This window comes from Natator depressus, chromosome 15, assembly GCF_965152275.1.
Source record: "Natator depressus isolate rNatDep1 chromosome 15, rNatDep2.hap1, whole genome shotgun sequence".
Taxonomy (NCBI): domain Eukaryota; kingdom Metazoa; phylum Chordata; order Testudines; family Cheloniidae; genus Natator; species Natator depressus.
The window spans coordinates 25,100,244-25,125,940 of record NC_134248.1 but is presented as its reverse complement, the minus strand read 5'-3'; the positions used below and the strand labels follow the sequence as shown (position 1 = coordinate 25,125,940).

Genomic DNA, 25,697 nt, shown 5'->3' with positions numbered 1-25,697 from the left:
TTTCTAATCCATGCACAGGGGTCGCCCACCCAGAACTAAAATGCCCCTTTCCATCCCATTGTTCCACTAGGGCTCTTAATGTACCATGGGGCTGATTCAGGAGAGCCCAATGCGGGTGGAGGAGGAGAGGAGGAAGAGAAGGAAAATAGGACAGGAGAGAAGAAACAGGAGGGGAAGAGTCAGTAAATAGGGGTCTGGAGACCGAAGACTGAGAAACAGGCAAAAAGCCCCGTGTTCTCTTCGTTCCCTTTCCCCGAGTAATTTGTTGACGCTCCCTTGTGTGCACACCCGCCACCGGAAGCAGGACCTGTTGGTTCCCGGCGGAGCCATTTGTTTGCCGGACCCGCTGCCCTTACAGCCATTCCCTGGTGACTATCTCTGCCCGAGGCGCCGCTCCGCCCTCTACAGTCCGGGTGGAAACATGTCCAGGGGGCCCGGGGCCCCGGCTCGGGGCGACTCCCCCAGACCGGCCCGGGGCTTCTTGGCCTGCGCCTGCTTCCACACGGACAACCTGTTCCTGCGGCGCTACGGCCTGCACGTCAGCTACCGGGACGAGCCGCAGCTCCGCAGGGACTATGGGCTGGTAACCGCTCCCCGGCACCCACAGGGGAGGGGGGAGATGGGGGCTAGGGGTGGGGGGAGATTCCCCCTCCCCTCCTGAGGGGAGGGGCCCCTGGTTGGGGAAAGCCGATGGGGACCCCCTGCAAGCACCAATACCTGGTGTTTACATTGTACTGGTGGATCCCAGGTGCTGTATTGGGTGGTCACCCGCCCTCATCCCCCCCAGTTCAGCTACATTTGGGGCCGGATCTTCCCTACAGCTGCAGGCAAAATAGGGTTTGAATAAACACTTTTTGCACCATTTCATCCCACAGGATTCCAAAATGATTCACAAACTGTACATGGGCCTCTGGCCTGCCTCTGACATGCATCCAACTCTGGAGAAGGAGGTAGTAGCTATTTAACACAACAGTCTCCATCAAGAAGTGGATAAGTGGAAATGCAACATCCATTAATATTGCACTGCCATAGAGGATTTTAAGCCAGTCTGCAAAATTGGGAAAGTCTTATCCCTATTTTATAGATAGGGAAACTGAGGTCCATATTAAGGAGTTTAACGAAGGTCACAAATTTGTGGCAGAGCTGGAAGTAGAAACCAGATCTCCTAACTCATGGTTCCCTAGACAACACTGCTTCTCTTTAAAATGTGTATTCAGAACAGCTGCATGCTAAAAGAAAATACACACACAAGTCTAGTCACCTTCTGGAGTCTTTCCATTAAAGTTGTATTGCAAATGCTGTTACTGGAAAACACAAAGCTGCACTTGGGGTATGTGCTAAAGCAAGCTGTAGCGTTCAGCGCCTTTACTATAGAAATATTGTACTTTTCCCTAGGGAGGCAGCCATCTCTTATGCCCTATGCAAAGTATTGCCTTAACATATTATATAGGTGATCTATGAACTCCATATTCGATATACAAGTTTCCTATAAAGCAAGGATCATATTAGAAGGGAAAAAAATGACCAAAGAGTCACTAAAGCAAGATCTTCAGCTGGGATACTGACCACTGGGGTAATGTGGGTCAATTTTCAGGTCTACCCATCTCTATAGTACCATTAAAAGCAGAATTGCATAATTCAAACTGTAACACAAACATAGTAGATGTTCTTTAATGAGCTTTCTTTTAGGAACATGTTAAAAGACCAGTCTTGCCAGTGTCTGGGATTTCCTCCCAAATTGTCAAGTCTCAGTACAGATGAGGTGGGACTCAAATTGTAGTTCATCTGGCTATGTCAAAAAGCTGGCAGGTAATTGACAACCTTCTAGCACAACATTGTGGAGGATGTGCCGGAGCCTTTCCCTGCTGTGGGAGAAGGGCTCCAGCAGCAGGACACTATACTGCTAAAATTAGCTGTGTAGATAGGGAGGCATGGATTAGGTGAGTAGACAGCTAATTTATCTTCTGGCCTGAGAATCTAGGAGACCTCCTGATTCCTCTGGCAACAGGTAGTGCTACTATGCAAAAGAATTGGGGATAAAGGAATTAGTGGGTATGGCCTACACCCCAAAGGGCTGGTTGTGGAATGGGTATATAGGGATCAAGGAAAAAGCAGCCCAGAATAAAGAATCCGGGGATAAAACCCAAACGCCTTGCTCATAGTCTGTTTTGTGTTTTAATTCTGCTCCTAAAGCAAACTTTGGGTTGCAGTGTCAGAGCCCCAGACCCTTTCTTAAGGAGCTAGACTGCTGGGTCAATGGCTCTGCCTACTGTTAAATCTAAATAGATTTACATGACATAATTAGATTAGAGCTAGAAACATTTTTTTTTTTAAATTAAAGCTAAGAGTCTCTCAGAATTCCAGGAACTGGGACTTGATGAAAGACACCAAATATCAGGAGACTCATTTGAAAATTGCAAGAGTTGACAACACTGCCCATGCCAGGTTGATGAGCAGCATAAAAATCAGTGATACTTATCAACAGTTAATCTCTCTATATTACAGGTGTTAGGTGATCATGGCTGCAGGAGTGATGAAGACTTTAATGCAGTTCTGGAAGAGGTATACACAATTTCACCAATAAGTCATTTGTAAGGGTCCAGACAACTCCACATGGACCACCTGTTTTCATATGTATTGCTTATCTTGATTAATTACAATTTTCTGACCACAAGTTGTGGAATCTGCCTGGTTAAGTGGGAGTAGAGGGCTTTCTTCAGAACAAATTTTTATTTACAGGAACTTTTATATATAGGATTAACGCTACAGCATTTGGGGATATAGTTTGTATGAACAGTGAAGCAGAGAGGTCAAGTGATTTGCTGAAAGCCAGAGGGAGGCAATGTTACATATAGGATTGAAACACTCGGTCCTGGTTTCCCTCCTGTCCCCCAACAGTCTCTTACACTTGGACATAAATGATGTGCTGGATTGATATAGAAGTTAAAAACTCCCTACTGGCGCCTGAGTATCAGGTTGGATATCATGATGAGCTCATTTGTTGACAAAGTCCTGAAGTTAGCACTGACATTTATTCCATGACAATGGACCCCTTTGCTCTCCTTCCTGTTGGTTTAACCAGTCTGCCCCATCTCTTTTTTCTAATTTTCCCCCATTCTCCTTTTTTGTAAAATACGTTTCAGAAGTTAGTGTAGTGCATTTAGATCATACCATTTCATCCCAAAGGATCCTGCAGCACTGTACACACTGTGTACAGGGATCACTCACATACCACTGAAATGCAGCCACTTCTAGGGTGGGGTATTCAGCAAAATAGATTAATATTAATTGCACCATTTCATCGGAAAGGATTCCTAAACAACTTAAAATCAGTATAACCCCCACAGCCTTCTTTGGCCATATGGAAACCAAGAGTCCTCCAGCATCAATGTCCAGTTCAAGTCAAGACTGAAAAGAAAATCAATGTCTATATTAATATTAACCTGAAATACATGGGGTCTGCAGTACCCAGTTTCTGCCACTAGAAGATATTGTTAAGAGCAGGATCTCTCTACAGGGCACTTTCAAGGGAGTATTCCATCTCTGGTTGCCAAATAGGCCCAAATAAAGGGAGATTTTTGAAAGTAAGTTACCCCTCTCTATCGTAAGTGCCTGGCTTTATAGGCCCAGGAGAATGGAGGAGCTCAGACATGGTGTCTGAACCCTCCAGATAATTCTTCTGCCTCCTACTTTCACAAGGGTAGCTCAAAATTAGCCTCCCAGGAGGTTTATGAAATTGGAAGAGCTGCCTGAGTTTAATGCTACTATGGGTTGCTTCCTCCTTAAATGACAACAGCGCTTGGTAATGATCCTTCACTAATGAGCCCCATCTCTCTGCAACTGAAGTCCCTCATTTTGCCCAAACTTACTCAAGAGTGAACATTCTGGCCTATCTAAAGTTAGGCAACTGAAACCACATGTAGGCACCTAATAAGGAGCCTGCTTTTCCAAGGTGCTGAAAGTTTGCAGTCTCAGTTAACTTCAATGGAATTTCTTTAGGTGTTGTTTTGTTTTTTAAATCCACCCTTCTGTCTTAATGGGAGTCTGACTCACACCTCTCCTTGCCCTTTTAATGACCCATTGAAGGCACAGAAATACATTCAGAACTCCGGAAGGTGCACATGAGCAGATAATGCATTTAGCCAAAATTACTGTTTTGAATCAATGATTGAAACTTTTTTATTATTATTACTGCCAGCATTTGATCTATTAACGAGATCGTGTCTCTTATTCCTAGATTCAGAAAGAAGTGCAAAGAAGACAGCAATTAGATCATCAGTCCATGGCAAGAAAAGCCATAATTTCACAATGCTACAAACCAAAGCATCCAGAGGTATACGTTCTACAGGTAAAATACATGCTGTTTTGAGTCTGTAATGGTGTCATAGTAACCACATGGAAATCTAGTTTGAAATAGGAAAGCCTCTTCTGTGCCCTTCAGAATCCTGTATAGTCTCAGGACTGTATTCATTTAAAAGTGGACTGACTTCCACAACTTGGACATCCTCATAAATCTCTATTGAAGTAGACAGAACACCCTCTGGATGTGATTCTCTTCTTACTCTCGATTTATTCCGGGGTAACTTAACTAAAGTCAATAGTTACATTCCCATAGATGAGAATAGACTCAGAACCAGCTCAGACTGCTGTTGGTAATATTAGGTGTTAAGTGTTATCACGAAGACTGTTGGGCAGTACAGAGTTTAAGAAGCAGCCAATAGAAAGATTAATCTAATAACAAGTGTTACACTCTGCATCACGCTCTTCATTGTGTAATATTCATAGCACAGCCCGATTACTGTCTGGTGTTGAGATCCTGGCCCAAAGCAAGGTGGTAAAAAAAAAAACAAAAACAAAAAAATCTATGGGGCATGACTGTTTGCACACTGATCTGCCAGGGGTTCTCAAACTTAATTCCACTACAACCTCTTTCTGACAACCAAAATTATTACATGACCCCAGGAGGGGGACCGAAGCCTGAGCCCCGCTAAGCCCCACCACCCCGGGTGGGGGGGGGCAAAGCCTGAGCCGCACTGCCCTAGGGGGTGGGGGGGCCAAAGCCCAAGGGCTTCAGCCCCCCGGCAGGGGGCCTGTAACCTGAGCCCCGCCACTCAGGCTGAAGCAACTCGGGCTTCGGCCCTGGACAGTGGGGCTCCTGCTTTGGCTCCGGGCCTCAGGAAGTCTAAGCCAGCCCTCGTGACCCCATTAAAACAGGGTTGCGACCCACTTTGGGGTCCCAACCCACAGTTTGAGAACTGCTGTCAGCTAGGTTATGTGTGCCCATAGTGTGACCCGTGCAAAGATAAATCTGACCAGCTATGGCTTATAATTACAATTGAACCCCAACAAGAAGTAATTTACATAAATCTACCAAGAAAAAAACAAGTGCAGATTACAGCTTTGTGCATTTCTTCACGATTTAAATAGTTTATGTATGTTTATATCCAAGCTAGCTGTGGCCCCTAGACTCCACTTCCATTTCAGCTGCTGCCAGTGGCATGGCTGTTTGAAGGTCAGAGATGAAGTCATTGTGTGTTCATTTTATTTTTTTTCTTTGTCTTTCTCCCCATCTAACACCAAGGATTCATTTCTGGCTCCGGAGTTTTTAGAGACAGTTAAGTACTGCACGTCACAAGATGCTGATCTCCAAGGCCTTGTGCGCCACATTGATTCTATATCAGGTAAAGTGAAAGGACCTATCAGCAATGTGGGTAGAGCCACACTCTGATACACACAAGCGGTTTCAGCGGTGAATTATTTGTTCTAAACCAGTTCTCTAATATTGTAATTTTGAAAAATGACTGACCACCGTTAGGATGTTTTCTTCTGTATGATCAAAGTTCTTGAGAGAAGCAGCGTAGTCTAGTTGTTAGAGATGGGGGAAATCTTGGCCCCTTTAAAGTCAATGGCACAACTCCCATTGGCCAGGATTTCACCACTGGGATCTATGTTGGCTGTGCCACTGACTCAATGTTTGACCTTGGGCAAGTCTGTTCAAGGGACGCTGTACATGTGGATTATTTTAAATGGGCTATTTCCCAAAGTTACCATTTCGTAGATCCCCCTTTAAATTAGGTCTTGAATATTTTTTTAAAAGTTCAGGGTTTTTCTGCTTGCTTGTTGATGTTCATGGGGCCTGTTCAGTATGGGAGAAGCTGACAGACTGAATATATAGGGGAAGCAATGAAAGTATAAAAAGTAAAATGGAAAATAGAGGGGTTTTTGCTTTCACACCCATTGTGGGTATTGCCTATAAGAGGAATAATTTTCAGGCACAAGTGACTTTTTCAAGCTGTCGGTGTCCCAGCTCCCTCATTTGTAATACTTATCCACTTTTTATGCAAATCTTTAAGGCCCTGTGCTGGAAGTGTAATGTTGTTGTATTGTATTCCTAACAGAAAGGGCTAATTGATTGGCATGGAGAGTATTAGAGAGATGATGTCCCACCTCCCACAAAATGCCATGCCTCAAGTAATTCTCCATCACTACCTGTTCACCTCATCATTCAAATGCTTTTAGCTATTGGCCCGGGAGGCTTTCAGTTTCCAGTCTGACCAATAAGTACCGTGCCCTAGAGTCCATCCGCCTTGTAGCAGTAACTGTTTAACAAACAAAATATGCAGTGAGGCATATGGAGGCTGTGTTCTCTACTGTATTGCTGTTGAGTACTGTTTTCTGGCAAATAACGTTCTTGTTAAGGATAGTCCCTACTGCTATTTTACCTAATAAGAGACACCTCCTTTTTCTTGGTCAGATAAGAGGATATATCGACTTCCAGTGTTCAGTGAGGAATTCTGCCGACTCTTCATTGAAGAGCTGGAGAACTTCGAGCAATCTGAGATGCCCAAAGGCCGGCCAAACACTATGAATAACTATGGGGTAGGACTCAACTTTGTAGAGTTAACCTCTCATGTGCTATTACAGCCTTTCGGCTGAGTGACACATATCAGACCAACCTATCTGCATGCTTCAAGGTCCATTCCCCTCCAAGATCTGGGGGAATCCATTACACACACTGATGTGCAACCCCAAATGCAGAGACACTCATAAATTAAAAGGCAGAGGGGTGAGGAAGTTAATTTTACTTATACTTCTAACTCAGTACATGTGGGAGGGGGAGGGGGCTGCCAGGAAGGAGATGTGAGGTGAAATCTGCTTTAGTGGAATTTTGTATTTAAAATTTTATATTATATATAAAAATAAAATAATTACTGAAAAAGTTTGATGGTAAAATGTTAGCACCCCGCTTTTAAACAAACACTCAGAAAAGTAGCACAATGTACACTAGTTAACTGAGATGGCTGCTTTACTGGGCCATACTCCGCTGATCTATTTATTCTAGTGATAGTGAATGGCAATGATTGCTACTCAGTTGGGGCAGCATTAATATAAGTGGGGACACACTTGGATAGTGCCAAAGGGTTAACTGGTGTTTAACTGGGTGTTGATGTGGTAGATGTAATTCTGCTCTGAGTACAGAAGCTGCCAAATAAAGTTTTAAAAAAGAAAGATGAAATACCATGCATAATATTTAATGCAATACTGTATTCAGTTCAAGTCTATTTTTAAGAAGTGTCTTCATCTGATGTGGGAGATTAGCCATCCACCTGAGTGTCCCACTTAAGAGACTTCTGCTGTATAAATTGGGACATACCATGCAAAGAGTGGGTTAGTAGGTTTATTGTTCAGACCGGAGGTCCTGCTTTATTACAGAGAACATAAGCCAGTGTCTTTATTGTAATCACTTGTGCATTGTAACTGTACTCTCTGAAAAGAGAAGAAATCTGTTCAATATGAACTATAAACTGCAGTGTCCAAATGAACAAGGAAAGGTTGTAAAAGAAACTGTGGAAATACACAGGTCAGGCAGAGTTTGTGGCTCTGCACACAAACTTCAATAGTCCTGATCTCTAGCTCTTCCACAATGAAGTTCATTTCCCTCAGCCATCCGTGTGGCCTTCTGCTCTTAGCCTCTTCCTCTCCAAGGACTACAAGTCCCAGTTTCTCTTGCCTTTCTGCACAGCTGCAGCAAGTTTCTGGCATCTACTGCTGTTGCTCTGGGATCCACTGACTCCCTCCTTTAGAAAGTTGCCTCAAAACAGAGTGACTGTACGCTGACCACACCATTCCAAGTATGGTCTCCGTGTCCTTGCTTTGACTGTATATATACATACAACTGGGACTCGATACTTCAGGAATGTAGCATTTTATATATTAACTTAGTGCTGGTGAAAGGGGTTGGATTGACAGCCTGAGACTGGAGTTCTCTTTAGCCACACAAGACAGGACTCCTCTATGTAAACAGCAGGGATAGCACAACATACCAGTAAAAATTGGCTTTGTATATGGCACTACTCATGCTGGTTTTGATCCTACTGGCATTCTGCAGGACATCACTTTTCATTCTGAACTCATTGCCCCTGTTATAGCCTGTGTCTTTGCTCGCTAGTTCTTTATCCACGTAAGCAGCAAGGTTGGAAGTGAAGACCACTACCAGGAGGCTCAGTAGCATATCTGACAAAATAGCAGAAGTGACCATGTTGCTATTTGCTGATCAGTGTGTTCCATGTACTCTCTCTTTGGTGCAGGTTCTGTTAAATGAGCTTGGATTGTATGAAGCTTTCATTACACCTCTGCGTGAAAAATACCTGCAGCCCATAACATCTCTGCTTTACCCTGACTGCGGGGGAGGCTCCCTGGACAGCCACAAAGCATTCGTTGTCAAGTACTCGCTACATGAAGATCTGGATTTGAGCTCTCACTATGACAATGCAGAAGTCACATTAAATGTATCCCTAGGAAAAGAATTTACTGAGGGCAACTTGTATTTTGGAGACCTCAGACAGGTACTGAGAATCTCTCTCTAACTTAAGCCTGATCCTGCTCCCCACAAAATTCCCGTTGACTTCGGAGGTGCAGGATCAGGCCATTAACTTTGTTTCAGGAACTTTTTGAATAACTGAGTTAAAGGAGACACCATCAAGTAGCCTTATGCTTAAAATATAGGGTTAACTCTCACAGATCAAACCTGGCCATTTTCATTGATTGGTTTATTTGATGTTATGAACCTAACTAGAATAAGCTGTGGAGGAGGATTGGTGCTTGTAGGGGACTGTACTTTAAAAAAGAAGATCACATAAAAAGTTGATTGACTAAAATTAATTGTCTGCTTCTGACCGAATCAGGACTATCTTGTTCACCAGTTTTCTATGTAAGAGGAGGTTATAGTAAAATTTTTACTGCTGTAAATTAATCATAAATATTGAAGTTAACAGGAGTCTATTCAAATAGACCACACAGATAATTCATACATCAGAGGAGGGAGTAAAATGCTCTACCTCCTTCTACAATTAAAATAATGATCAGAAGGGCTCATTTTGGAGGAGTGGACAAAATGCTTTAAAGACTCAAGCTGTTTCAGTCTTTCACTTGAGAAAACTAAAGCCCTGATCATTTGCAATTATTAGAATTTCTCTTTTAGCAAGAGAGGGTTAATAACTCCCATGTCCTGGCCAAATTGCTATTGGACTGTTACAGTCCGCCTCTCTATGTGCCTCTATGTAGTTTGAGCTGTTTTACGATCTGTCCTTAACTGTCCGAACAGTTTAACAGCGGTAACATCTCATCCCAGAGGTGGCTGCATTTCAGTTGTATGTGAAGTGATCCCTAGATATCATTGGTTAGTAAAACAGTCTGGGGTGAAAGGCACTAAAAGCAAGTTATAACAACTCTTTAGAAAGTCAGCAGCAAGAGACAGTTCATGTAACCTAGTGTCTGCTTTATTATCTATTTTCAAGGCCCCAACCCCAGTGCCAACGTATGTGGAGATTGAACATGTGATATCCCAAGGCTTGCTACACCGAGGAGGGCAGATTCATGGGGCACTGCCTGTCACCTCCGGGGAGCGCTGGAACCTCATTATATGGATGAGATCGTCTGCTGTCCGCAACCAGCTTTGCCCCATGTGCAACAAGAAACCTGAATTAGTGGATGCTGAGGGGTTTGGAGATGGGTTCACAAGAAGTCCTGAAGGTGACATGCCGAAGACTGTGGATTTATGCTCGTTAATATAGGAGATGGTAAGGAGTGAATTCTCCATTCTGAGCTGACTAAAACTGAGCCCCAAGCCAGCAGAAACAAGCACAGTATCCCTTTGACAGAAACATGTCAGGTCAACAAATAGCTTCTTAGAAGGCAACTCAAAAACTGTTCTCTTGGGGCAAGGGAAAACAGCTTTTTGAGCAGCAGCTGCCATCTGGGTCTACTGGAGAAGTTGGTGTCTAGGGTAGACAATGCCTGCACTCTGAGAATTTTTTATAAGCATATTTTGAAAATGTAAAAAGGCTTAAGGTATTGATCTATACCATGAACTGCAGAGGTCATCTGAGTACAATCACACGTATAGAAAACAGACAGAAGGACTGCTTACGTCTTATACAAAGAGAGCTGTTCTGACAGCCACTGTTACTGGTTGATGTATAAAGATAGCATATTATTGTATAATTCTTTTATGTCAGTCAGCATCCATTCACAATTACCACTGCCCTCTTCTGGATGCAATATCAAACTTCACTAGGGTAAGAGCCTGCTGCTTCCCAGTGGATGGAAGGCAAGACCCACTCAGAATGTGACAGAGTTGTCCCCTAGAGGCTAAAACAAGCAACTTTGTGATCAAGTTGCTTCCAATGGCTGCATCTTACAAGACAAGCATAAACCCTGTTACTCTACAAGTGAGTGTAGTGAGTCACTTATTGCCTTACATTATAACCCCAGACTGAGAGCGCTAACAATCACTTTTTAAAGATATTGTGGATTCCACATACACAAGCAGAAATCCGCTGTAGAGCCAAAGATTTGGGGGGCTGTTTGCAATTATGACAACAGGTCTCTCGGGTGTAAGGAAAGAGCATGCAGAAGTAGTCTAAACATTTGTAATCACCTTCCATTAGGTATGAGAATATCCTTCCAAGATGGGCAGACAGAATAAACTATCTTCAAGGGAAGAGTGGACATTCTAGTCTTACATGACCAATGCAATCTTTTGAATTCTTTAATTTGGCACGAAGATCCCACTATGATGAGAGAGTGAGATTAGATAGTCGCACACATTGTCTGTCTCAGTGCCTGTTAGTCCATGACATTAATTCAAAACTTCAAGTCACAGACTCTAAAAATCTAGAAAACTGATATTCAAGAAGCCAAAATATCCTTTTGATTTTGTTGCCTCATATGACTCCCCAGAAAACTAGATGTCTGTAAGCTACCCATACCACTGACTTTACTGGAGGCTTCTTCAGATCATTCATTTTAACTCTGGTAATTACTTGGTATGAACTTTCTCATTTGCATAATTAACAATATGATGAAAGGCAGACTCTGAATATAACCACTGTAGTTTATGAAGAGTGTTAATTTTAAGCATTCCCAATAGATCCCGGAGTGCTTTAGGCTTGACATCTCATTAGCGTATGCTGCTGATTAGTTTGCATTTGAAAAACGCCTTCAAATTGCATTTTGAAAGTGAAATGGCCATTACACTTGTGCACAAAACCCCAGAATCAGCACCAAAGGATTTTGCTTCTGCTGTTTTCCATAACAAGAAAATCAATCACGGAATCTTAATTTCTTCATCAGGAAATGTTTGTTTCATATTTGCATTTAAATTATACCAAGAAAATTAAATTAATGAAAGAAAAATGTGCCTGTCAATATGGCTGCTGCTGTCTGAGTACTATTATAGTGAATTCAGATTGTAAATGACTGACTGTAAAGAAAAGGCTCTGGGATATACAAGAATAATCTCTCTCGTCTGTCATCTAGGCATTAAAGCAGGAGCGTGGGAGTCTCTGGCACTCACTCACTGAGTCATCGTGGGTATGGCAACTCTGTGCCTCAGTTTCCCCATGTGTAAAATTAGGATGATAATGTTCTTATCTAACATGTATTTAAAGCTAAATTCATTAATTCGTGTGAGACACTTGCATGTTCTCTGGAGGAGGAAAATAAATCAGATCTCTGATGAGCTTTTAGCTGGTCACGTCTTTGAGGTAGAACAGCAGAAAGCAGAATACAGGAGGACCCTCTAAGAGAGAAAGCAGTAGGCTGTGTATGTCAAGGACAGCCGTAACAACAGAGCAAGGGATCTCTACCTGGGCGTCATCAATGGATACTCCTCTTACTGACCTTGACCAGCAACCCACCTGAACGTCACTTCAATTCCAGAGATCATTCTGAATTGCACAGGGAAAACCAACCCCTTCAAGACAGCGATAGAGGAGAAGGAAGATTTTCTTTGGCTTTTGCTCCAACGCCTCTTCTTCAGTGAGACTTTTGCCTGCAACAGACTAACAAGACGAACTTGCCTAACCCAGCAGATAGGAATGCCTTGGTTATCAGATGCCTGACATATTAAACTCTGCTCCTCAAAGTTAAGGAGGAAAGGAATGCAGACCAGGGCAAATATATGCATTGTCCATATGACAAATACACCCTAATTCTAACAAATCAGAGCCATTAAGCAAATGGGGATCATAAACTGCTATTCACCTACAGAAAGTGGAAGAGGGAAAGTGGCAGCGTCATTAATTTCTGCTTCAGCAGAGTGTTCTAACACAAATTGCAGCCATCCATAACCAGTGTAACTTCCAGTGTCTGGAAAAGCCCAGAAGGGTTTTGTGCCCAAAACAAAAACAGTCAAGCTGCCAAAGAAGCTGCACGAGGCTGAGGCTGGAATTGTTCACCAGGAAGATGACGACATTGGAAATAGTTTGGAGTACTAGGAAAAATATAAGATCAGCACACGGCTGCTTGTTGAGAATTTTTTGTATTTTTGCTGCATCCGTTTCTTACAAGTTCACTCTGTCTCTGGATGGAACACAGAATTTGGGGGACATAAGGAGGGAAAAAATAACTCGCCAAGAACCATGAGGGAGACTGTAAATGTCTCATTATTCAGAGTGTAAACTCTTCAAAGGGTCAGGGTCTGTCTACTACTCTGAACAGTGCCTAGCACAACAGGGCTCCACTCCCACTCCTTAGGCACTACCTTATCTTAGTTCCTCTTGTGCCACTGACCCATCAGGCAGTCTGGTTCCTCCATTGATTATGGTCACTCGCTGGTTGTGGTACCGTGGAACCATAGCGTTACGAACACCAGAGTTATGAACTGACCAGTCAGCCACACACCTCATTTGGACTGGAAGTATGCAATCAAGCAGCAGCAGAGACCAAAAAAGTACTCGCAAAAAGAAAAGGAGTACTCGTGGCACCTTAGAGACTAACAAATTTATTTGAGCATAAGCTTTCGTGAGCTACAGCTCACTTCATCAGATGCATTCAGTGGAAAATACAGTGGGGAGATTTATATTCATAGAGAAGTTTCAAAGCTGTATTAAGTCAATGTTCAGTTGTAAACTTTTGAAAGAACAACCATAACATTTCGATCAGTTACATTCCCGAGGTGTTCCTAACTCTGAGGTTCTTATGTACTTCCCCCCCACACCGTTATGCCAGAGTATTCAATATCCTCTGTCATTGTCTTCGGCCAGTTCTTCCTTGGTCTTCCTTGCTTTCTCTTTCCCACCTCAGATACCCAATTCAATGCTGGCTTAGCACCTTTCCAATCTTTCATATGGTCTACGTGTCACAACCACCTGAGCCGCCTTTATTTTTATGATAGTTTCTAGCGGGTCCTACTGTGTCAGCTTCCCTACTTTCAGATTTGTTATTTTGTCTTTCCCTGAAATGTGTAGCCAAAGCTGGGGAAGAGAAGCCCGCGATCTGAGCAGAATGATGCGAAGAAAAGCTCTGTGTAGCTGGAAAGCTTCTCTCTCTCACCAACAAAAGTAGGTCCAATAAAAGATATTCCCTCACCCACCTGGTCTCATCACCACAAAGCACAGACAGCAAGAGCCCCCAGCCCCGTCTCCTCCCTGCTGCAGCCCCCGGTCCGCAGGGCACAGCCAGCCCGTCTCTCACCAACATGTGGGCTCCCCTATCACCCCGAGAGGGAGACTCTACACCCTGTCATGGGAAGAGGCCCTACCCACTGCGGGCTGACCCCAGCCGGGCTCAGTGGGGCACAGCAGCTGGCAAACGCCTCCTTCGGGCTGAGCCCTGCTCCCCCAGCCCAGATACAGCTGGGGTAGGAACCATATGCACGGGGTCTGTGCTTTCCCACCGGACCCACAGAACAACGCACAAAATACCGGAAGTGGGCGAGGCAACGAACGGAAACCAACCGAAGTGACCCGTTCCCGGGGTCGTTCAGCGACAGACGCCGGGGCTGGGTCTCCCCCTCCAGCGCGCGCGGGGCAGGCCGCTTGTTCGCGCCTCCCACCCCCGAGGGTGAGTCCCTTACCTGCGGCGGCCTGTCTCTGGGCGGGAGGGGGACGGACACTCGCAGGAGGAATAAGGGGCGAGATTGGGTCCGCAAAGCCGTCAGCGGCCGATATCGGGGCGCATGCGCGGTGCTGTCCGGGGACGGACTGTATCTAGCAGGAGTAGAAGAGACGGGGGGAGAGTCTTAAAGGGCCAGCCACCTGCTGTGTGTCTTAAAGGGCCATTACCCACTGTGTCAGAGTTTGGGTGGGTGGGGCAGGGTTTAGGCACCCCGTCTGTGAAATGGGCATAACAGCACTTGCTCTGCCTTGTAAAGCACTGAGAGCTACTGATGAAAAGTACAGGAGTGTGTGTGTGTGTGTGTGTGTGAATGTAGCACTGCTGAGCTGTATGATCCTGCAGACCTTGCAGAGATAGTCCCCTTGACATCAGTGGAACTACTGTGGGAGTAAAGATTTCTCCCCACTAAAGGTTGCAGGAGTGGGCTTCTGTTTTTCACTCTGTCTTGCACGCAAGCTGTATTGCCAGCTTTGCCGCATTAAATGTAAAAGAGCTGAAGGAGAGAGAAATTAGGAAATGTATACGGGGGGAAGAGAGATGATCTCAACTGATATGTGAAAGGAGTGGGCGAGTGGGTGGAGATATAGGAAGGGAGAGAGAAAAAAGCGATGTGTATATGCAGCTGTTTTAAGATACTGAATAGTTTGGACTAATCTACTTCTTCAACCTAAATCACTTCGAAATAAATCTGATTCCATTATTTTAGGCTGAGATCTATGGGTGTGGTTAGTGTGTTGAACAAACACTAAAAGAGGGCAGGAAACATTTTCACCATTGTAAAGTTGTGTCTGCCCATGCACCATTACAACTTGCTATTTTGGACTAGCGTCTAGGACAGTGATACTCAGACAGAGGCTTGGGAGCCACAAGTTGCTTTTCAGTGTGTCTCCTGCAGCTCTTTGCAGCACATGATATTAAAACACTGTGATTTAATTATTAACCAGTCTAAGTTATTAACCAATCAGGATGCTTTTACTGTGTTATTTTATCAGCTGGTTAATAATAATAATAACTGGTTAATAATACTTGGTCAGTCATTTTGCTGTGAGAATTTTTTGTGTGTGTGTGTATGAGAGAGAGAGAGAGTGTAAATGAAACAAGGAATTCATACTACTGTGGTGCTCTTGGGTAATGTTGATCAGTAATTTGGCTCCTGAACCACTGCGGTCTAAGTATCACTGGTCTAAGATCTAGTGACTTGTTCTCTAGCATGATGTGTCTAAAAGATTCCACTCTGGCTTTTGAGACTGCTGAGACCTCTCTGCAGGTGGGAAAACATGGTCAGTCCTTATTGTAAACGTCATTAGCCTGATTCAGACTCCAAAACAAACACACATCCAGCTTCTCTAGCAGGCCCTGAAAAACTTGGCTCTTTATTTCCCCCCATTTATCTAAGGGCAAAATCAAATGCCTGTTTGGAAAGAAAAGGCATTGTTTAATGTCAGCATTCATTTACATTCACACAGGCAATACAGAGAAAATGCAGCTCAGGGAAATAACCATATACAGTCTGGCCTGAGCCATGAATCTGTCGACTTTATCACTGGAATTCTTGTAGAATCAGCTACTGCACTTTTGTCCACACTAGCCAATTGTACAGGATTGTGTATGCAGTTGTGTATCTGAGATCAGAATAGTGCTTCTACGGCTATCTGTGTCTTCAAGGACCTAGTGAAAGAGATTTCTGTATTTTTGTATACATATGGACGCATATATTTGGTGTGTGTAGTGATGGATCAGATTCCTTGCAGCTTTACTACTATGTGTCCTTAAAACAAATCTTTTGTTGCTTTTTATTGAGGCTTTCATTTGTAAATCAATTTGAACTTGAGATTCACTTGTATGTATCTTGGATTATCTTGTTTTGAACTTGTGTGGTAGAGACAGGATTAATATAATAGCCACGAAAATATCTGATATGCGAGAGCTTTTCCCAGCTACAATTATGCTGTTGATGCTAGGTTTTTGTTTTTCTTTTTAAACGAATGAGAGCTTGTTTCTTATCATAGATGGGTTTGCCCTTATATTCCACTGCCAGTGTTTTGGACTGATTGAAAAAGGTGCCAGTTTAGCCTGTAATCTCTTTTATAAAAGTAAATTGAAATATTAAAAATTCATTATTTTCCCTTAGCTAGCGGCTGCTGTCAGTATTTTAAATAAACCGGTAATTGATTCTTCTTTGTTCAGTTCTGAATGGAATTTTTAATGCTGCTGACAGCTGTGGCAGTGTTCATCATACGATGTCTGGGTCCATGGGGCCATAAAGAGCATGCGACACTCCTGCTAACAGTAATGGGGCAATACAGAGGCATTGATTAGAAAGTAGAACCCCTAGCTCTTAAATCCTGAGAAGGATGAAAAATGATCAGAGAATATACAGTAATAAGTGTGTTTATCACCACTCTCTGCTGAATCGTCACAGCTGTGAAATTGTGTGTCACAGTAGCTACTGCTGACATTTAAAAGAAAGGGGGAAGAGAGAGTGGTGGAAGTCTCATGCCAAATCTAATCAAAGAGGGCTGGTTGGGAGGCACAGAAGAGTTGCCTAAATGTTTTGTAGTGCAAAGAAAAACAGCATTTGAAAGATCCTCTCATGGAACCATTCCCTTCAGCTCTCTGTCCCTCACACCTTTGTGCTTTATTTTGTGGACTACTGGGAAGGTCTCAGTGAACCCAGCCTGGCCACTGCTATGTAACAGAGTAACCCTCTATGCAGTTGTCAAAGTTTCACATATAGTTTCGGGAGAAAAGTTGGCTGTAAATTGAGTCTAATGTAATAAGCTAAACCTGTCTTCAGCAACTACTTAATGGGCAAAGGCCAGCCTCCTAATTATATGGAGCAGAATTGGAATTGCTGTGTTTAGGGATACTTTGGGACAGTCTCCTTACATGGACTTAAGTTTCACTGTCCTTTATTAATACCATTAATGAAAGAAAAATGAATTGTTTAAAATAGGAATCAAAGCACAATGGTTCACAGCCAATCCAGGAAACGCTCCCGAAGCAGGAGTGAAAGCGATTCTCAAAGCAGGCAGGAGAAAAAAGATGAAAAGAAAAGAAGAAAAAGCAGTAAAGACTCAAAGAAGAGCAGCCAGTCTCCTCCAAGGAAGAAGGCAGCCAGGTCTCACAGATGCAGGTCGAGCTCAGCTTCTACTAAAGAAGGTAAGGGCAGGTGGGGGTGATAGCTACTGCTGAAGGCTAACTTCTCACATGGTCAGGGGGCATATGCACAGTGAGTACCATTGTGGGAATACACAGTGCTTGCTTTTAGCAATTAACTTTATACAGTCATCTCAACACACACTTCATACTCATTACTCTTGTGTTCTGACATCTCTAGAGCCTTAAACATTTCCAGCATGCAGATCTTTTAGCATTGTGCCTGTCACAGATCCATTCAGGCACGCCTCGCTGACCCCGTGAGGAAGATCCAAGCCGCCTCTGGGTTGCGTAGTCCCTGGGTAGGATGAGCCTCGAGGGCCTGAATGGAGTCCAGCCCCTACCCCAGTCTTGGGATAACTAGGCATACAGGGGGGGTGCTGACTGGATCAGGGACAGTGCTCAGTTAGCCCCCTCCCACCATGATAATACAGAAGTATTAGCCCAGTGGGATTTTGCTGTGGCGTTAGTGTTTTGATTTGTTCAGTCTTCTGAGCAACCTAACAAAGAACAAAACCAGAACAGCAGACTGTTGTAGCTTGAAATGCAGAACATGACAGACTCTTTGGGTGCCATGGAGCAAATGTTCTCTCCAAACCACCCCATTCTTAATGTATTGCAGAGAAAAAGAAGGCCAAAGACAAGAAGAGGAAAAAGGTAAGTACCTCCTCCTCTGAGACGACAAGTTCATCTTCTGGGACTTCCTCCTCCTCTAGCTCCTCTTCAGATGATTCTAGTGACAGTGAATCCAAACTGAAAAAGAGGAGACACAGCAAGAAGAAACGAACAAAACAGAAAGACAAAAAGAGAAAGAAGAAAAAAATAAAAAAGAAACTGAAAAAGAAATCGAAGGACCGGCCTAAAGAGGAGAGAGCCATGGTGGAAGGCGTGCCAGGCCCTTCACTGGAGCAGTGGCAGAAAGAATCTTTGGTGGAACCTGGCCCAGGTAATGTTCTTGTTTCCAGGTTTAAAAAACTCACACTTGCCCACTTAAAGAGTAGAGAAGTGATGCGCCATTTGAGAAAATCCATGTGACTCTCCTACTCATTAACGAAACAGATTCTTTTAATGTCTCATCCAAGGATCATTAGAAATTGCATGATAAGAAACACTGATTGCTGAACCCTGGATGCCTTTTCCCTCCTAATTTCAGTGGCCTAGCTTGAGCAACCATGAATATATACAAGGACCCAAATTAATGGTTTTGTTTGTAAGCTTGTTAAAATTGCCTGTGATCTGGGAACAAAAGTTGAAAATGAAAGGATGTACCCACAGGCAATGAATTCATGAAGCACTTGGTATTGGCATTCAGGATGTGAAGTTGATAGTTCTCTGCATGTTCCTTTGCTCACAAAGGTGATATGTAAAGCCATGAGGAAGATAAAGAATGAACACAAATGTAGTGTTATCTGTTGAGACTAGGTCCTCTATACGGTATCCACCACTGATTTAAGGTGCCCCCAGATCTTCCAGTGTATCTCATGGGTGAGCAGAGAGTGCAAGAAATACACAACCAGGGGACAAATTTTCAAAAAGTGCCCAAGTCTCACTGAAAGTTAGTGGGACTTTAGATACCTCAGTCACTTGGGTGTGTTGGGAAATTTTACCTCAGGCCTCAAATTTGAAATTTAAGGTCTATATGCTCCTTGAGTTTGTGACAGTAAGAAAAGCAGATGAGGCTTTGATCCCTCAGTTGCAGACATACACAAATCCCTGTTTCAGTTCTTCTCAGTATCTATGATTTTTTTGGAAAGATCTTGTTCATGTCAAACTATTATTTATCCATTCTTTGTGTGTTGTCTAAGCAGTAGGGGTTATAGTATGTGGCGTATGCTAGTGATGAAAGAGGATTGGTTTTAGCAATAGGTAGTAATTCAGTTTTATACGTGTGTAATTATATACATAAGGCAGGCCAGGTAGTCTCAGTCCCAGCAGCAGGCCAGGTGGCAAATGGATCTACACAGAGGAATTGTAATGGAGCCATTGGGGGGGAAGGTGCCAACTTATGAAGGTTTGCTGATAAGAGAGGAATCCAGAATCACCTGCTTTGGATAAATGCATTTTGTCCAGCCTTCCCCAGGGATTTCCCCTCTTTTGTCTTAAAGATATTTACAAAGTATCTAAATTCTTCTTACTGTTAAAGGGAAAGAGAGAGGATGAGGGGGGTAAATAAGGAGGTAAATAGAATTTGAAAGGAAAATGTTCCAAGCAAACAGGTGTAGGGTTAAATGTCTGTAGTGTAACAAAGGAGTGGGACTCAGGATGCCTGGGTTCTAGTCCCATCTCTGCATTTGGACCAGTGGTGAGATTTTCAGAAGTACTCAGCATTGGCCTAACTCTGCTCCCATTTAAATCAATGGGAATTTTATCATTGACAGAAACAGGAGGTGTGTTAGGTTAATGCTGAGTGCTTCTAAAAATCTCACCCAATGTGGCTTTGGGAAAATCACTTAGCTGTTCTGTGGGCCTCAGTTTATCTGTTAGAAACAGAGCTAGCAATATCCTCCTCAGAGGAGCAGCGTGAGGCTTAAATAGTTCAAGCTTTTTGGGGTAGGTGGCTCTTTGGAACAAGTGTTTTCAGCAGTGCACTGCACAGACTGGTGCTCCATAATAATTGTAAGGCCCTCTGCTTCATGATCCTCTGACAGAAGACAAACCTGTGTATGCACATTCTTATTCAACGAGCTCATTAAGGTTTGCATTCTAGTTTTGACAGATGAGCAAAAGTCCCGCATCCAGGCTATGAAACCAATGACGAAAGAAGAATGGGACGCAAGGCAAAGTGTCATCAGAAAAGTCGTGGACCCCGAAACGGGAAGAACAAGGTACAGTCCCATGGGTTAAAGAGGGTCCTAAAACAATAGCTTAGAAACAGTGCTGTTTGGGAGCATTTGAAGAGGCATGGTTTCCATGGTTACAAGAATTCTAGGGACCAGATCCTCAGCTGATGCACATAAGCATAGCGCTGTTAAAGTCTAGAGAGCTAGTTGACTTATACCAGCTGAGGTGTAAGTGTCGTAGATAATGTTGAGATAAATAATCATAGTTAGTTCAGCATATCCACAAAGGAGCATATTTTAGGATGTATCACTTGTACTGCAATAGTGCCCAAAATGTGGTAGGTGCTGTACACTCACATAGGAAGACACTGTCCCCAAAGAGCTTACAATCCGCAAAGCTTCTGAACAGTGGACAAGAATCCACTTCTTATTTTTAAACCAGTGAAACAAGTTGGCGAGCAGTGTATGAGGCTGGCTGAAGGGTAGAGAGAGATGGGGCAGCAGAATCTTTTTAGGCTTTTCCAAAGAGAGGCAGAAGCATATGCCAGTTTAGCAACAGATCCTTGCTGTTTGTAAAAGCAGGGTTCTCTCTAAATCCCTTTTAACCTCCCCTCCAGGGGCGGTCACTCTCAGCAGCAAGCTCTTGAGCCTTCATTGTTACCTTGCTGTTACTAGCCAGGCTCTTAGTACGAAAGGTGAACACTGTGACCCATCAGGCCATCTTGAGATTAAAGCTTTCCGGCCCAGACAATAAAGGTATAAATCACGCTGGTCTCTGCTTGACTAGCAGAGATGCTTAGTCAGAGTACTAGGATTGACAGAGGGATGGAGAAAAAGGCTTGCTGTGTTTAGACAGACAGGCTGAGACTATTATTGTTAGAAGATGCCAAGTAAGGGACTGATCCTGCCAGGTGCTAAGCACCTCCTCTGTAGTGCTGAATGCTCTCTGTTGCTACTGAAATCAATGGGATTACAGAGCATGGACAGCCTCCCAGAGCTGAGTCATTGATGGCCTGTGCTCAGCATGAGGTGCAGAAGGCAGCCAAGAGCAGCAGCTATTGCAAGATCTGGCTGAAGCCTTGTTACTCAGGGTGGAGGGTTTTTTCCTCCTTCCACTGAGGGGGAGATCAGTGTCCCTAGAGTAAATGCAATTCTAAGCTATGGTGTGGGGATAAAATCTGAACCGGCAGATCTGGCTGGCAGTTCTGAGCTTGCTGTTTCCTGACCTGTTAGACGTTGCTCCTTCAGTGGCAGCTGCTGTTTTGGATGCTTGCCTGTCACGTCTGAAGCATCCAGTCCCTATTATAGACAGATCCTCTGGCCAGAGGGGTTTATTTGCACAACCGGGGGCAATTGCCTCTCTGTTCTAGGAGGCCCACAGGCCTATAACCAAACTACTGTTCAAAACCGGAGGAGTAGGAATGACCCTGTTTTCACTAAACTGCATCTTTACAGTGAATAGAAAATTGTGTTGTGGCAAGCCAGCTCTTAAAATAGAAGGCAGCCAGCAATGCTCAGGAAAGATGTTTGCATGGATGTCAGTTACCCGTAAGGCACATGCTGAAGATGGTTAAATTCCTCTTCTGCATTCAGAGGCTGGGCACTGCCTATGGTTCTGCTGCTGGATTTGCTGGTTTGATACCATTCCCCTTCCCTAGCCCCACTGGGTCCTTTCCAGTTCTATTACCAAAGGTCAAATGCTTGTCTGATTACTAGATGATCCAGCAACTTTTATGTGCCCCAAGGGACTGGACTTAAAGCTCTGCATTGCCCTATCTCAATCATAAAGGAAGCTGTCTGCACATCTTAAATTTGAGAGTGGGAACCAACCAACCCAGTTTCCCATTGCCGAGAAAATCCACTCGCAGAGTTATAGGGTAATGGGAGATCCTTTTTCCATGGGTCTTCCCTGCAGCACACTAGCCTGGGAAGGTTGATTTGCAACATGCCTGATCTCTAGGGAATGCTCAGTGTGGGGCTGGGGATTGCCTAAATCACGGCAGATCCTACATCCTGGGATTGCTGGGAGAGGAAGGTTGTTCCCAATACATTCAGTACACAGCATCTTTCGAAGAAGTGTACTGAAGCGGGACCTTGTTGGTTTTAATCCTGCAGGCAGCATAATGGAAAAGGCTGCAAAGGCTATTTACCCGAGGGTTGGCTAAAGCCCGACTCACGGTGTTCTATAATGGAGCTGCCCTCATCTTTAAACAGAGACTACAGAGTTACATCAGTCAGTGGAGTTGCTCCAGGTTTACACCAGATTGTCAGAGCAGCATCTGGCTCAAGCCCCAGCATATGATGACAACTTTTTGCCACTCTCTTTGGCATTGCAAAGCTGCCACCCTCCCTGAGAGTGTGGGGGACACCGTGCTGCAGCCAGCCTGTGTTGGCAGAGGCCCCTGACTCTGTTCTAGAGCACATGCTCACACAGAAGGTGCTGCTGGTGTTACCCCTCAACAAGTCCAGCTTGTTGGACATCTTCCCATGCAAAATACTGTCTCCCTCAGCATGAAACATTAGCCGTGTGGCTGTGTAAGGGAGGTGATCTAGTCACTCCTCCAGTGGGGACAGAACCCTCATTGAATGATGCCTTCTGCTGCTGCGGAAACAAAGCAATGTGTTGCTTACAGTTGGTAACTGGATGGCTGGTAGACTTTACTGGGTGTGTTGATGTGCTTCTGTTACAGGCTTATTAAGGGAGATGGAGAAGTGCTAGAAGAAATTGTCACCAAAGAAAGACACAAAGAGATTAACAAGGTAGATGGTTTTTATAGTGAAGAGACATTCTGGAACCAGCAAGGCCCTAAGCTGGGTTTGTAAAGCATGGGCTAGTGGCTTGAACACAGGCCTGGGGGGCAGGAGAGCTGAGTTCTGCTTACTCACTGCATGGCCTTGTGGAAACTGCAGCCTCTCTCTTGGCTTTTCCCATCTGCAAAACTGGGATAATAAATCCTACTTAGCCAGGGTGGAAGTGGGTTTGATCACACACATTGGTAGAGGCCTTTCAGCCTCTCACAGGTAGGTGGTATGGAAGCACCAAGCATGATGGTTTGGGAAGACTAGCCTATAAGTGCCTGTTTGTTCCTTCACAGCAAGCCACCCGAGGAGACGGCTTGGCCTTCCAGATGAGGACAGGGATGCTTCAGTAACAGTCCAGATGTCAAGTACATCAGGAAAGGTGGTTTTCTTGTTCTGCTCACTGAGACACTACTCTGCCAAAGCAGGCAGCTCCCCATTCTCCCTGCACTGGTGAGATCTGTGTGTGACACAGCAGGATCTTTACCCTGTGGACATGTCCTGTTCTGCTGGGTCCATCTATTGCTTGGAGGAGGGAGTGACTTTGATGGCACCTCCCCTTTAGCCATGGCTTCTCTCCTGCCAGTCCATGCAAAGTCCTGAAGACCAACATTGCTCTCAACTTGGTCGCTTTCTGAGGCTCCTCCCACTGCTGCTCAATGATTGAGCAAATGATTCTCAGGCAGCAAGTAGCTGTCAGGGTGCTCATGGGTGCCACCAGCACAACAATGCTGAGTCCCCAGAGGAGATAAACTCACCCAGTGAAATGAGGCTGCCGTAAATCATTTTTCACATGTGGTTGCTATGTGCCTACTCTTTGAATTAATATTTGCCCTGTGTTTACTCCAGTGTTTGGTTGGATTGCTCAGTTACAGAGGGGTCCCTTTACTAGCCCTCAGCTGTAGAGAGACCCATTTATACTTTGCCCTAGCTTTGTGCAGGCTGCAACATTAGGTCCACATCTTGCAAGGTGCCTTTTCTCACTGAGCCAATGAGCGGTGAAGGCACTTGGCATAGTACAGGTTCAAGCTTTTAATTAGCACTGGCTCCCTTGATGGCAGGCTGCAGTGGGTTAAGTGTAATGGGCAGGGGCACATTTTGTTGGGGGTTTGCTCAGCCTTGCTCATATCCTGCTCCAAAGTGATGCCCCTTCCTTGCTCTTTATCTCTTGCCACCCTATGACTATGCAAGGGGCAGTTTTGGTTTGTTAGTGAAATTGGCCTTTTCAGAAGCAGAGGAGCCCAGGAAAACTCAGTCTTCTGATTCTCCCCCCTCAAGCCCCACTTAACTTGGTGAATCTGAAAACTTGTAAAAAATAAACTGGTTAAATCAATCCAGCAGCCCAAGTTATTCTTTTATGTGCCAGTGTGAATGGACGACAGGTGGCAATTATACAAACCAATCTGGTGCAAGGGGACAGGCAAGATTTTTGTGTGTGTGTGTTTGCGTGGGCGTGCTCAATTGTTTTGGCTAATACCTGAAGCTTTAAAATGAATGCTTACCCCGTCCTCTGCACCCAGTGGCTTGCTAAGGAAATCACAGTAGGTCAGATTTTTGACCTTATGCTACCACAGCTGAGCAGCTACAGCTAGCAAAGTGCAAGACCTAGAAAGCCCAAAGTGCGATCAGTATGACACTGACTCCCCCTAGAGACGCCTGCTTACCTTGGTGACTTAGTAGTTTCCTTGGTCCCTTTACTCCACTCTATTTAACAGATCCCACCGCAGACTACTTTGGTCACTAGGGTCTGATGGCTGTTGGTGGAAAGTCCTGTTCTGAACTGTAAAATCACTGCCTGTTAAACAAAATTTGTCCTTCTGTATGATTTGAACTAGTTTTTATGTGCCACTTTTCTAGTCTCTTAGAAGGCCCTGAGGTGTTTGACTGTGGGAGGCTGGTCACGTATGTATGGATTCATCTTGTCTGCTGGCAGGTCTCCTATCAACGTATCTTCCTTTTCCCTTTAATGCAGGCCTCCTCCTCTAGTAGCTGGGTTTTAGGCACATGGGTCAGATGGAGACAACACATTTCCCTTTTATAAAGGAGCTAGTTATGGCACAAACCTCCCTGGGACCATACGTTTAACAAGGAGGACACTGACAGCAGCCAGGATGAGAGGGGGACAAGCCCTGGACAAACAGGTAGGTGTCTGAGTAGGGCTGAGCCAGGCGAATCTCTGCCCTTACTGAACAGCAGAGGAAAGGGCCTGCTTGAGAGGGTGCAGCTCACTTGAGCCTCCCCCTTTGGAAGGGTCCGTGTAAGGCAGCAGCGCTGACAGCCCCTGAGCTAGCCAGACTTAGGCTTTACGGATTGTGCATTTACTGGCAGCCAGTTCAAAGGGAAGCTCCCACATGCTGTTGGGTGGCTCCCTGTTCTCCACTCTCACGCTCTGCTGTCGTTGATTCACTTACTGTCCCCCATCATTTCACTCTCTCACTGGCTGTAGAACATCTTCTTCAGTTCAGAGCACAGAGTGCTTGTAATTGTCTCTCTCTTTTCCATTTGGGTTCCATTTGCCTCATGTCAGTGTTTTCAGCCCCTCTCTTTTTCTGCTCAGCA

General features: G+C 44.4%; 2 protein-coding genes across 3 annotated transcripts; both read left to right on the top strand.

The window, feature by feature from the left end:
* The first annotated feature begins 328 nt into the window (after positions 1–328).
* On the top strand, positions 329–14,347 carry OGFOD2 (2-oxoglutarate and iron dependent oxygenase domain containing 2). 2 transcript variants are annotated; one of them, XM_074972418.1, is made up of 8 exons: positions 329–583; positions 2,506–2,562; positions 4,238–4,348; positions 5,582–5,681; positions 6,755–6,879; positions 8,589–8,846; positions 9,798–10,079; positions 13,752–14,347. In XM_074972418.1, the coding sequence occupies exons 1-7, from the start codon at positions 422–424 to the stop codon at positions 10,071–10,073; spliced, it is 1,089 nt and encodes a 362-aa protein (XP_074828519.1). In that variant the 5' UTR covers positions 329–421; the 3' UTR covers positions 10,074–10,079; positions 13,752–14,347. The 2 variants fall into 2 exon arrangements, with proteins under 2 accessions (XP_074828519.1, XP_074828518.1); XM_074972417.1 differs by lacking the exon at positions 13,752–14,347 and having other exon boundaries at positions 9,798–10,797.
* ARL6IP4 (ARF like GTPase 6 interacting protein 4) lies at positions 14,193–24,429 on the top strand. The gene is made up of 6 exons (XM_074972419.1): positions 14,193–14,346; positions 17,357–17,562; positions 18,182–18,505; positions 20,267–20,384; positions 23,030–23,099; positions 23,435–24,429. Exons 2-6 carry the CDS (start codon positions 17,370–17,372, stop codon positions 23,489–23,491), a joined length of 762 nt encoding a protein of 253 aa, XP_074828520.1. The 5' UTR covers positions 14,193–14,346; positions 17,357–17,369; the 3' UTR covers positions 23,492–24,429.
* Positions 24,430–25,697: the final 1,268 nt, after the last annotated feature.

What these genes read in the sequence shown, in the direction of transcription:
- ARL6IP4 (XM_074972419.1), top strand. Translation starts at nt 17,370, where the DNA reads ATGGTTCACAGCCAATCCAGGAAACGCTCCCGAAGCAGGAGTGAAAGC. An exon ending in CTCAGCTTCTACTAAAGAAG is followed by an intron (nt 17,563 to 18,181) that starts GTAAGGGCAGGT and finishes AATGTATTGCAG; the next exon opens with AGAAAAAGAAGGCCAAAGAC. An exon ending in CCCGAAACGGGAAGAACAAG is followed by an intron (nt 20,385 to 23,029) that starts GTACAGTCCCAT and finishes CTTCTGTTACAG; the next exon opens with GCTTATTAAGGGAGATGGAG.
- OGFOD2 (XM_074972418.1), top strand. Translation starts at nt 422, where the DNA reads ATGTCCAGGGGGCCCGGGGCCCCGGCTCGGGGCGACTCCCCCAGACCG. An exon ending in TCCGCAGGGACTATGGGCTG is followed by an intron (nt 584 to 2,505) that starts GTAACCGCTCCC and finishes TCTATATTACAG; the next exon opens with GTGTTAGGTGATCATGGCTG. An exon ending in TTAATGCAGTTCTGGAAGAG is followed by an intron (nt 2,563 to 4,237) that starts GTATACACAATT and finishes TCTTATTCCTAG; the next exon opens with ATTCAGAAAGAAGTGCAAAG.